General features: G+C 42.9%; 1 protein-coding gene across 1 annotated transcript in view; it reads right to left on the reverse strand.

Annotated features, from left to right (window-relative positions):
• AGPAT4 (1-acylglycerol-3-phosphate O-acyltransferase 4) overlaps positions 1–13,132 on the reverse strand; it is a 79,161-nt gene that overhangs the window by 16,814 nt on the left and 49,215 nt on the right. The window contains exons 4-7 of the mRNA XM_066611352.1: positions 10,372–10,533; positions 8,196–8,349; positions 1,594–1,696; positions 1,235–1,310 (exon numbers count right to left, since the gene is read on the reverse strand). Coding sequence (XP_066467449.1) covers positions 1,235–1,310; positions 1,594–1,696; positions 8,196–8,349; positions 10,372–10,533 — 495 coding nt within the window. The remainder of the gene's footprint in view (positions 1–1,234; positions 1,311–1,593; positions 1,697–8,195; positions 8,350–10,371; positions 10,534–13,132) is intronic.

The following is a 13,132-nucleotide window of genomic DNA, read 5'->3' on the forward strand; positions in this document are numbered from 1 at the left end:
CCCTCTGCAGTTGGCGTCCAGGGCACATACCCTGTTTTGCCCCAGGGGCAGTATTCCACTGCCCAACTTCCAGACCCCTCATCACTTTACCTGTTCTCCTCTAAACCTGTTCCAATTTAACAAGAGCATCTTAACATGTGCTGCCCAGAACTGGATGCAGTATTCCAAGTGAGGTCTGACTACTGCAAAACAGCATGAAACTATTGCTTTTAGTGATTCGGACTCCATCTCTGTTCATGCAGGTACTGCATGAACTTTTTTTGCAGCTACACCACACCACTGGCTCATGTTCAGCTTGTGGTGCACTAAGATTACAATCCTATGGACACTTTCTTAGAAGTAAGCCCCAATGAATACAACAAGATTTCTGAGTAGCCATGCATAGGATTGCACTGTAAGACACCTAGACCTTTTCACAAGTGCTGCTACCAAGTCAGGTCTCCTTGCTGGAGAAAATAAAAGATGACTGGAACATGTTTTGGGAAGCGTTTGAGTCCCTTTGAGGAAAAAAGTACCGTTAGGGAAGCACTTTTTCACATTAATGTATAATGTCCTTACAGCAGTTGTGCTTTGTGCCATGCTAAGGAAACAAAAATCCTGTATATTCATTACATAGAAGCCTCACTCTGCTCTTCTTTAGACAAATTATTGTAATTTTTTTCTTCATTGCATTAAAGCAGGGGTCTCCAAACTTTTTGGCCAGAGGGCCACATCAAATATCTGGCATGGTTTTGAGGGCCGGGAAAAAAATTTAAATATAAAATTTAACAGATAGATAGATACTTTATTAACGGTCATCCGACCAGCTACTCACAAAACAGCACCACAAAATACACAAAATTAAAACCAACATCCCTTTACGCATATATAAAATCATAAAATCATCGATTAAAAATTTAAATAAATAAATTAGATGAGTGAATAAATGAATGAATGGGCTCATTCATTCAACCTCTCTAACCCTCAGAACACCCTCCAGACACAATCAGAGCACAGTTCTGGTCATGTTCAGTTGAGTGGGCCAGAGGCTTTCAGGGGACAAGAGGTCGGCCGCGGGCCAGATAGAGGCTGGCCGCGGGACGCATCTGGCCCCTGGGCTGGGATTTGGAGACCCCTGCATTAAAAGAAGCCAATCTTAATGGCAGCACTACAAGGGCAATAGAAGCACTATCTATAAAGAAACCAATATCCATGCAGTCCATCACCATAAGAATGACTGGATAATACAACCAACCTTTTCTTGATAGAGTTTGTGAAGCCAATTAGAACATTCTTGCTCGTCTTCTGGGACCTCCTCTAATGCAATCCGCCTACAGCAAATGGTATGGAAGAAAGAGTACATTGAAACAGAGCCATCACTCAATTGCATTTACTAGGAAATGTATGCAATTTGGATCCAACAAGAGGAAATAATTAGCAGACAAAACAGGTACATGTGGTCAAACCAACAGCCGCATACAGCAGAGGCAAAAGCACAGTAAAAAGAACAGATTGAGTGATTAGGAGTGTTACCACTAGATGCTAGGGTGACTAGTAAAATGCTAGTTACACCAAGTGCATTGAGATAAGCAAGAAGCAGGTGAATATACTTGCCTTACGTATAAATCTGCATGATATTTCTTCCCATTTAGAACTCCCAGAAGAGTTGGATTTTCATTATTTCGGAAGTTCAGCGTACAATCATACACAGCGGAAACTAGAAAGGAAAACAAGATACCATGCTATGATCGCTGCATATTGGCTTTATAAAATTTCTGGAGCAAACTAAAACAGCATTTACTGGAAGGACATTTGGTCTATCAAACCATGAAAGACAATGGCCTTTTGCAGCCAGTCTCAGTAAACATTCAGAAATTCTCCACTGTTCAGTCAATACCACCTCAGAGTTAGAAGACAGAATATTCAGACATATATTCATGCAGTGCACAACTGAGAAATAGAGGTGGTTCATTTTAGTACTCTTTCCAACTGACAAAGAAACTAATACAAGTCCTGAGGCCACCATACTATACTAACTATACTGCTTGTAATCCACAAGAGTTACAAATTCCAATTTAAAAGAATTACACTTGGAGGACTAAATAAAAGACCTGTGCAGAGAAAGGTTAATTTTTTGTAAATACAGTAGTAGCTTAACAAAGTGATGGCAAAGAAATTCTACTAGGAGAAGAGAAAGGAAGTAAGGAGGGAACAATGAACAAACATTGCCCAAAATAAGGAAAACTAAAGCTTGATTCAGTCAGGGGGGATCCAAATCCACAAAATACACAGTAAACTGAGGCAGAAATCTTTTAAGTGTGGATAGGTACATGTTGATGTTCAACACACTGTATGGTTGGATCCCAAGGATACCAGTCTACAGGATATCAGGACTGTCCCATGGGATGCTGTAAAGATGCAACCAAATTGTCACCTTTGGGCACAATCTTAACTGCGCCAGCTCAGGAGGGTTGCAAAGGTGCCATAAAGCACTTTTGCACCTCCTCAGGAGCCTGCTGGGTTGGCGCAGGGACATGCACCGGCCCACGGAGGCTGCATCCAGCCTCTGCACCGACTTGGGAAGGGAGGGTTGCATCAGCTGAGCTCGGCCAACGCAGGGGTCTGGGGAAGGCGGGGAGGAGGCAGGAGAGAGGCATTCCGGGGCAGGGGGAGGGCGTGCAGAAGGCAGTCTTAGGAGCAGGCGGGCAGGAAGTGGGAGGCGGGGCTGAGACCCGGCTGTTATGCCAGATCCTAATCCTGTTCCACGAGCAATGCGGAGTGGCTTGAAGGTACAAGTTTGAGGAGACCCATTGGAGCCGTGGTGGCTTACCCAGGGGTAATGGGAAGAGTTTCCTCTTGTCTCCGGCTGAGCCACTTCTGGCCCCAATCTTGAGCTGGATACAGCGCAGGCCTCCTGGCCTGCCTGTTCCAGCGCAAGATAGGACTGCACAGTTTGTCCACTCGCTGACACACATTATCGAACTCCCCTATTTTAATAGCAAGCATTTTTATCCAGAGTTAATGCCAGGAGAGTAGGATGCCCAATCTCCTTGGTTAAGTTTACCATGAGATTCATGAAGGAAGTTGAAACTGAAGGCAACCCTTTCGTGTTGCTACCGACTTCACTTACTCTGAAGTAAAGAAACTCCCAGGATATGACTTGTTTACAGATTCAAGTCTTCCAGCCAAAGCAAGCAGTGGCCAATCATGGAATTTTCCAAAGATAGCCCTCTGGCCAATATAGCAAGGCAGTTTAGTGGCTGCCAATCAGGACTAGCTGCTGCCATGTCAGGCTGGGCATCCACCTTGCAAACTTTTTCTGCCTTGAAGGTGAGTAGCCCCTAAAATTCAAGTTAGTGGTGCAGTAGGCTCCAACATGAAGACACAGACTGCTGCCATCTTGCCTGAACTCCTAGGTGGAGATTCAATCATTGTGTCCTTCCCTCTGCAGCAGAAGCAGAATAAGCAGTGTATACGTCAATCGCGGCCATTTTGCCCAAGTTTTCAGAAACAGATGAAGCCATTACAGGGAACCTGCGCTGCTCTGGCGTTGTGCTCAGCATGCAAGCAATATACCTTTGCCTTGGATGCTAGGCTCCCAATTTCAAGGCCAGAAAGTAGGAAGCGGCAGATGGATGAAAAGCAGAAGCTTGGGTGAACCAAGTAGGAGGTGCACAACCAAGTCCTGTGTTTTCAGCTGAAAAAGACTGCTTCCGTTTAAGATTTGCCATTTTACATGATGTAGAGTCTTACATGTGTTCTTCCCCTGGGGGCTGGGGATAAGAATAGGCCCTCAGTTTGGCTGTACTTGTCGTAAGAGGCGACTAAACAGCCGCCGGGTAGATGGGACTCGTCAGCCTGGGAAGGCAGCTCATCTGAGAGAAGGAAAACTCTGATCCCAAACCTCCACTGCCTTGTGGCTACATCCAGTTATGGAAAAGGCTTCAGGAGTCAACCTCGAGGCAAAATCTGGAGCCGGAGTCCCTGAGGTAGTTCATGGCTGAACACAGTCACGTTCTGGCAACTCCTGCGACGCCACCGGAACCAACCATATTGGCCTCTGCCTTTCCATTGGACCATTTCAGCGACGTGGAGAGGGGGGATTTGCTGCATGGGTAACAGCCTATCCTCCAAACCTGCTTTACCCTGGCTTCATGCACTGGAGAGGACACTCTGTTCCAGAACCACTATTCAGAGCGTGACACCATAGTCTTCCAAGACTGAAGGATGCCAACTATACATGTGTTCAAAACCTTAATTATCCTAAATCTCTAATTTTTTATGGCAGGAGTGCTGGACGAAGAAGTGCACTTACGTTTCCATTTCCCTCCCCTTAACCAGGCAAAAGTCAATTATTTTGCCTGAACCAAAGCTATCCGTCTGTTACACTTTGACAGGAAAGACAATCAGTGAACTGCATTCACTGCCACCTCTTCCTTCCTGTCATGCTCACTCAGGACGGCTATGGGTTTCCTTAGCATAGTTGGTGGACAAGGTGAAGAGCAGTGTTCAACTGTATGCCCAAGTCATCACAGTTGTGGCTGTTTCTGCCTTCTGCCGAAAGCCTGGAAAAATATGGAGCCCTTTCCTGTACTCAGTATGCCAGTCTACATGAGAAGAAGTGCCTAGTTGTGTAAACATTAGAATACTAGTAAATCTTGTAGGTGTCCTTCAGTCTCAGAAGACTATGGTATTGCGCTCTGAATTGTGATTCTGGAACAGAGCGTCCTCTCCAGTGGGCGAAGCCTGGGTAATGTAGATATGGAGGATAGACTGTTACCCATGCAGCAAATCCCCCCTCTCCACTTTGCTGAAATGGTCCAATGGGAAGGCAGAAGCCAGTACAGTTGGTTCCAGTGGCGTCGCAGGAGTTGCCAGAGCGTGACTGTATACAGCCGTGAACTGCCTCAGGGACTCCGGCTCCGGATTTTGCCTCGAGGTTGTTTCCTGAAGCCTTTTCCATAACTGGATGTAGCCCCAAGGCAGTGGAGGTTTGGGATCAGAGTTTTCCTTCTCTCAGATGAGCTGCCTTCCCTGGCTGATAAGCCTCATCTACCTGGTGGCTGTTTAGTCACCTCTTACGACCAGTACAGCCAAACTGAGGACCTATTCTTGTCCAAGGCCCCCATGGGTAAATACTAGTAAATATTCCAGTTATTTTAAACTGGTACATAAGAAGAGACCTGCTGCTTCAGGCCAAGGACCCATCTAGTCCAGTTTCCCGTATTTCACAGTGGCTCATCAGATCTCTCAGGGAGAACACAAGACAACAAGAGATCCATGTCCTGTTGTCACTCCCTTGCATCTGGCATTCTGAGGTAGTCTACTTTGAAAACCAGGAGGATGCATATATGCATCTATATATCATGATTGTAACCTGCGATGGACTTTTCCTTCATAAATCTGTTCAAACCCCTTTTAAAGTTGCATTTGTGAAAGCAGCATTCTTGGTTACAAGGACACTCTCTCAGGCACATGGAGTTTGATAGCTGCCTGATGGAAGAGGGAAGGAGAAGGAAAAAAATATTCTGTTAAAAGTACCTGAGAGTTTATAACCTTATTCTGAGACCCCAGAGCCTGAACCAACATTAAGAAAACAAAAAAAAACAAGAATTGCTACTCAGGAAATGTACCAAATGTAAAATGCCACAAGTAAAATGGAAATGAAAATGGCCTCTAGAGGTTGTGCTTTCACTTTCTAGCTGTGATGCATAATCCAATAACTGCTGCAAACATGCAAGGCCTCAGTGCAAGATGAACTGACAAATCGAATTAGAGAGCCAGGGAAATCAGTTAAAATGGCCCTCTGCAAAGAAAGAGTAGTGGTCCTTGCTCAGTTGCCAATACCAAGCACTGATGATGGGAAGTCAATCCTCAGTTCAGCCTGTCAGTTTGTATCATTCCGACTCCAAAGGCCTCCTTGCCATCAAATTACAATCCTTCAACTTAGCGGGATTATTGGTAAACATTTCATTCAGGTCAGAAACTGCAGGCGGCATTTCCTTGCTTGGCACAGCTGAAGTAAATATCATGAGTCATTTACCTTTCACTTGCCCAGCTTGTAAATAGATTCCGGCACACAAATAAAAATGCATTGAAGAAACATTGTGTGCAAAAGGTTTTTGAAACACAAAGACAGGACCAAAAGCCACACCTGTTTCTCACCAAATCAAAAATGGGGTGGGGATCTTTTTGGGGCAGGTGTAGGAAAACACATTGCAGGAAGCACCATATAGAGAACAATGACCCAAAACGTTAGCACTTGAAGTGACTTAGAAACCAGATGCAGGTGTGTTTCCCTCCAAACTCTGGCACTACCTAACTGTCTTGAAAATTGGGAAGGACAGAGCTGTCATTCTCTGCATTGAGAAACTGAACCAACATGGAAGCTCTCCAACAAACTTGGGAACAGACTGACAGAACGCAGCGTTTTAGCTGAACAAGCTGTTTGCCCACATCCTCCAGACATGGTGAGCCTTGTTTAGGGATGCACCGCCAGAGTCACAATCTGTGATATAATTTAGTGGGCTTAAACTTTGTCTAACAAGAACACCCACATCCCAGGAATCTCTGAGTTTAAAACAGGCACCAAGTATTGTACAGCATAAAGATTGAGGACAGGAGAGGGCCCTCAAGCCCTCCTCCCTTAGAAAGGGGGCTGAAAACAAAATCATACCACTAGGAAAAAAATAAAATCTGAATCTGAAGTAAAACACAGACAGACAGACAGACAGACAGACAGACAGACAGACAGACAGACACACACACACACACACACAGTTCAGGTCAGGAAAAGATAACTAAAATAACCAAAAAAGCTTGCATATCAAGTGATGCGCTATTTCTGCCAGGCATCTAATTAGACTCACTAAATATTAGCCCATTTATTTATTGTACTTTTCTCATACATTTTGATTGGGGAATATTGCACACCAAAGGAATAAAAGAGTTATTGTATTATTTTGTGCCTGTGATCAGAGAGAACTAGCTAATTACCAGGCATTCAGTTTTCCAAATGATTACTCCTTAATAGAACTGTCAGCATAAAAAATTACATGCAGCATTGCACTATTTATTAATCAATCCAGAATTCACAGCGTTTCATATAGCAAAACAAGTTCCTGACTCAGAGGCCTTTACTTATTCGTACATGGCAATAGATATAAACTGAAACTAGCTTAAAGTCTTCCGTTGGACATCTGTGAGCGTCTTTCAAAGAAGTTTATTTTTTACCCCAGATGTTCCATAAAGGTCACAGCAGACCAGATTTGAACACTGCAAGAAAATATACTTTGCCCCCACAAGAGTAAGGTCTCTTAGCTACATGTCCAAAAATCTACCAATTTACATTAATATGGGTAACCTCAATCTGCCATCCACAGCAGACTCTTTGAAGATTCCTTTTGTACAAAAAAACCCATGTACAAAATCTAAAATAAGGCTAAAGTTACAATCCTATACACACTTCCCTGGGAGTAAGTCCCATTGAATTTAATGGTGCTTACTTCTGGGAAGGCACGCCTAGGATTGCACTATAAAATAATGTTCGTTCACACATCCCCGGGGGTTCTTTACTGCATTATTGTTGCAAATATAGATAAGAGATCTCTTTCAATAAGTAACTGCATCACAGGTAAACACATTTTCATTGCTGTGTTCCATCAACAGCAAAGGAAGTTGCTGCAGGCTAACACATGTGACTTATTTTAGCATCTTCAGTATGCATGGCACTTCCAGAAGCTCACAAGCAAAGAGACAGGCCCCTATTTCAGGAAGTTTATAATCCTGATTTATAGTGGGAAGACACAGGAAAGGAAGAGGCAAGGGTAAACAAGGATAAAAGTGAGCAAAGGAGCTTTATATGCTTCGACTTCATTTTAGCTAAGAATAACGATTAAGGGCGCAATCCTAACCCCTTGTGTCAGTGCTTTCCAGCACTGACAGAAGGGCAACTCAGCTCAGTTTGTTCAGGTAAGGGAACAAACATTCCCTTACTTTGAGGAGGCCTCCGTGAGTGACACCCAACTGCAGGATGCAGCACATGTCCCATTGGCACTGCTATGACATAAGGGATTAGGATTGCGCCCTAAGGGAATACATCAAGACAAAAAAGGGAAGGATACGGAGAAAAGCAAGAGGTGGCATTACATGGAAACCATCACGGGTCAATATTTAAAATAATGCCTTAGAATTTGTTCCATTTTATCATTCCTTACCTACATTTCTCAAACACTGGACAGTGACAGCAAATCCCTTTGTCCGTGGCAACAGATGATGCTTGAGCTTGGGCAGGCCTTTGGTTTCAGCTACCTGCATGCTGATTTGGTGTTTTTGCTCTGTGAACCTTGTGCCTTCACACTGAATCATAAACTGGGGGGGAAAGGACAAAAAAAAGGTTGATAAGGAAGATAAATTGACACGCACAACTGCAACAAATTGTTATGCTTTATTACATGCTGGTGGATATTCCACACAGAGGGAAACAAATGACCACTGCTGATCCACATACACTGATGAAACACTGCAGATAAATCACAAAAGCATACCTGACTCTTAATGGTTTAAGCATTAAATCACAGAAAACCTAAGTGCTGAAAGTAAGGAGTGCCAGGTTGCATAGAAAATTTACACAGCCCTCTATAGGAGACTGTCCATCAAGAAGTAGGAGACCAACTCATAGGCCTCTGCAACAACAAAGGGTGGTGCTTTTCCCATAGCCAGGGCCACTTCCCATATGAATCTGCCAGGGTACCTGTATTGTCCCACTCAAAAATAGTATGTAAAGCAACTGGCAAGCATTCCTCTGAGCTGGAAATGAGAGCTTGCCCACTGGAAAAAGTGTTGGTCGACTGAAAACTGGCAGCATGGCTTGAGATGCAGAGTGAGAGGGACTGGATAAAGCAACGGCAAGAACCAGATGCAACTGACAGGCCACTGTTGCCTTAGAACATGCTGCAGAAGCCTCTAAAATGCAGAATTTCTGCAACAGGCATGTAGGTGTTCATTAGCAAATGAGTTGATTTGGAAAGGGATCCCTGAAAGTAGGCAGAAGAGACATTTGAGGGAACAGCAGCACACAGGGCATACTGACTTTTACATCAGATCACTGTTCTTCAAACTGTGGGTCACAACCCCAATGGGGTTGCAAAGCCTCATTTGGGCGGTCGCAGCAACCTTTCAAAGCCTACACAAGAGGTCAAATCCAATAATAGTGCTGCCCTATCAAATCTGAGTTCTTGATTTAATCCTGAACAGTCTCTTCTTGCTGTCACGCTCTGCAGCTCCTAAGACTGGCCCTGCTCAGGTTGCTACTTCATAATGTTGTTGTGAAGACAGAAGTAGTAAGGAGAAATGGGGTAGGGGTAGATTGGGTCCCAGGAAGGGGGCGGAATCAGCAATGGGTCCAAAGTCTCATACTTTTTTTTGTTTGTTTGTTTGGGTTGTGGCATGAAGAAGACCACTGCATTAGATGATATTCCCAACAGCCATCTACCTCTACGTTTCAATTCGATTCAAGCATTCACCTTTCTTTTAGGCTGCATCCACAGTTTGGCAGTCATGACTAACTTTTGAATAGAACTGTCAATCAGCCCTCAGGTTCCAATCATTCCTGTCTATAGCAAATTACAGGTCCCTCTGGTCTCATGTGAAGGAATTTATAGTGGGTTAAGTGCAGCAAACTTCACTGAAAACTATCCTAAGCCAATTTTTATTGATTATAAAAATTAATATTCACAGCAGCAGTGGTGGTTATGTGACCTCCAGAGGTCTTCTGAGGGCCAGAGAGGCTTCTGGACAAGGAGGCAGTAGGTGTGGGTAGCCCTCAGTGTGACATGGCAGGGGGGTGGTGCTGCCCCCTCCAGCCATGTCACTTGGAAGCACTTGCACCTGCAGGACTTCCCCCCCAGGTATGCCACTGCACAGAAGAAAGGAAATCCAATTTCAGTTTGACAAAAGTCCCAAGTAATGAAAATACAATCATGAATCTCAAATCATGGAAACACACATTTCTAACACAAAGTGGGCAAAGGTACTAAAGGAGTAAAGGGTGTAAAGTGTGGAGAATCAGAGATGGGACTTTGAGTATACCATACTTTGTTGACACACATGCAATACTTGGGTCTCTTTTTGCAATGCTCTTGAGTTTCAACTATTCTGAATCCATTCACGCCACAACCTTCAGAGGCTAATACATAATCCCCATTTCCAAACATTTCATTTGCTTTTGCCCTTTAAAATGGAAAAGAAACAAATATGCTGACTTTTCTTATTGACTCTTGACATTTATAAAACATACCATGTTCCAGATTCACAAGGTTTTTTTAAAAAACAATTTTGTGCCTCAGAAAAATGCCATAGTGATTACAGTGCTACTGTCATGCCAGTGTTTACCCAGAACTTTTCCGGATAGTCTCGGAGATTAAGCAGGCCTTGCATGACTGTTTTCCGGTCCTCCTCCCATTTGCGCTTGCAGAAGACGATCTCAAGGAAATACCACATCCAACCAATGATCGGCATATAAGAAAGTTCCTTCTTTGCAAGTGCTTTAGAACTCTACAACAAATGAACAGGCAAAAACAGATTAGGTAGCCTTAGAAGCAAATATTTCTATGAACTGTGAAGGGGGCGGGGGGAATCAAACACAAAAATCACAAGAACTGATAAGATACCCGTACTCTTATTCTATATGTTCATGCCTCTAACTGGAGAAAATGGAACTTTTCCAGGAGAATAATGGTTCAAGTAAGAATTCAGTGTGCATTAAAAGCATATACGCTTATAAGTTTGGATTTAATTATTCTTATGTATTAGTAATGTCTTTGAAAGGCCAAAGAGTTGAGCAAATTTGCAAGAATAAAAGAGTATGCATTTAGTGTATTCATGAAGTTGGCCCACTTTTTCAGACCTGCATGGATATTCATTTCCAGCAGAAAATTTTGCAGTTCAACTAGGTTTGCTTACTACTCAGAATGCCAAGACAATGTGTCCTCTATGGTCAATATTCAATACAACATTTACTGCATTTGTTCAAACAAGGAATCAGTGTTTTAAAACTTCAACATATCTAATAATAATTTACTTTTCACATCTATCAGAAATAAACTTGCACAAATTTACAATTTCCAAAAATCACTTTATTGGCATTGTTTTATGTGGTCCTTGATGCTGTAGTTAAATAAGAACTTTCAAACGTATCTTGAAAAGAAAATCTACTTAGCTTTCTTACATACCAAAGAGACTTGCAAAACTATGAACTATTTTCTTATAAGAAGCCCTTATAAAATCCATGATATTGCTCCCAGATGTTGCCACAGATAAGTTACTTATCTGAATGCATATCCATGTACTTCTTAGACAAAACAATGATTCAGGAGAAGATGGCCCATTAAAACCCAGTTTACCCAAAAACATGCAGCAGATGCTTATATACTTCTTGAACTTTCTATCCTCTGGGTTCTTTTCATGTGATTCCTGCATTTATTTACAAGAATGGGCATGATCCAACCTAACAGACTGATCCTATATGTGTTTACTTGATAGTAATGACTAAACTAGATGTATGAAAACTGAATTTTAAAGAAACATGCTTAATTCCAGAATTGCCTCTAACAACAAGCAGCCATGGGGGTAGGAAAGGAGAAGGGAGAGTCAACTTTGGGACTACCACACACAGGGAAGGAAGGGATTGAGGGAAAGGTTGAGGGAACTTGGTATGTCCAGCTAGCAGAAGAGAAGGCTGAGAGGGGATATGATAGTGCTCTTCAAATACAGGGCTGTCATATGGAAGAAGGGACAAATTTGTTCTCAACCGCCTTTGAAAGTAGATCCAATGGTACAAACTGCACGGGAAGAGATTCATACTGCACATCAGGAAAAAAATTCCTGATGGCAGTGGAACAGATTGCTAAGGGAGATGGTGGACTCTCCCTCACTGGAGATCTTCAAGCAGAGGCTTGAAAAGCACCTGTCGAAGATGCTCTAAGTCTAAGAGAATTTCCTGCTACAGGCAGGGGGTTGGGCTAGATGATGATGATGATGATGATGATGATAATAAAAAACTTTATTTATATCCCACCCTTCTCCCCGAAAGAGATCCAGGGTGGCTTACAACATGTTAAAAACAGATTTAAAACATAATTTAACAGCGAATAAAAATACATTAAAATGTATTAAACATATTAAAACACATACCATAAAAACAATAGTCAGATAAAAAGTCAGATAAAAAGAGCAAAACGCAGCAAATCATAGAGGAATCAGGCCTGTAAAAATACTAAAAGATATTAAAAAGTTGTTAAAAAAACCATGAACTCAGAAGGCTTGTTTAAACAAAAAGGTCTTCAGGCCTCGCCGAAAAGTTCTCAAGTCAAGGGGAAGGGAGTTCCATAACGTTGGTGCCACTACTGAGTTGGTGCCACTACTGATCTATAAGGTCCCTTCCAACTCTATGATTCTATGAACTGACCCTTTCTCCCAGGGCCATTTCACCTCTGCTACTCCAACTGCTATTAACTCGCAAAGCAGCTATATGCTGATACAATGTGACCATCCAGAAGAACCTAAATCCTACTGTTTAATCCTAAATCATCACCTGCATTCTTAATTTCTTATTTCTTTCTGTACCGAAACAAATGCAGTGAGTTAACTGTAACATGAGAATTCTGTTTCAAGATGCTCTTTGTTGTTTCTCTCCTTTCACTCTCATTTGTCAGCTTCCAGTTTGTTAGTAAGTTATTGAATTGTCAAAATGGAAATTGTGAGAAATTTTTCAGCACCAAGTAAAAATAAAAGCTGCTTGTACAGAGTGAGCACACCCATGTTTCCTAGCCTTTATGAAGCACTTCAGCCTCATGCCTCTGCAGACAGGAAGATTGGGGAGGGGAAGAGAGAGACTGAGCTCAGTATTAAGTGGTTAGCAACTAGCACCCTCCTCCCTGCTCCTATTTCACCCTTTAAAGGCAGGAGGTCTGGTCTAGAGGGTAGAGCCTCCGTCTGCCTGAAGATAACATCCACAAGGTCGCCAGTTCGAGGCCACCGGCACCATGCGACCTTGAAGCAGCTGACAAGCTGAGCCGAGTTATTCCATCTGCTCTGAGTGTGGGAGGATGGAGGCCAGAATGTGAAACCAGCTCAAGAAAGGAACACCTGAATG

Source organism: Tiliqua scincoides, chromosome 1, assembly GCF_035046505.1.
Source record: "Tiliqua scincoides isolate rTilSci1 chromosome 1, rTilSci1.hap2, whole genome shotgun sequence".
NCBI classification, from domain to species: domain Eukaryota; kingdom Metazoa; phylum Chordata; class Lepidosauria; order Squamata; family Scincidae; genus Tiliqua; species Tiliqua scincoides.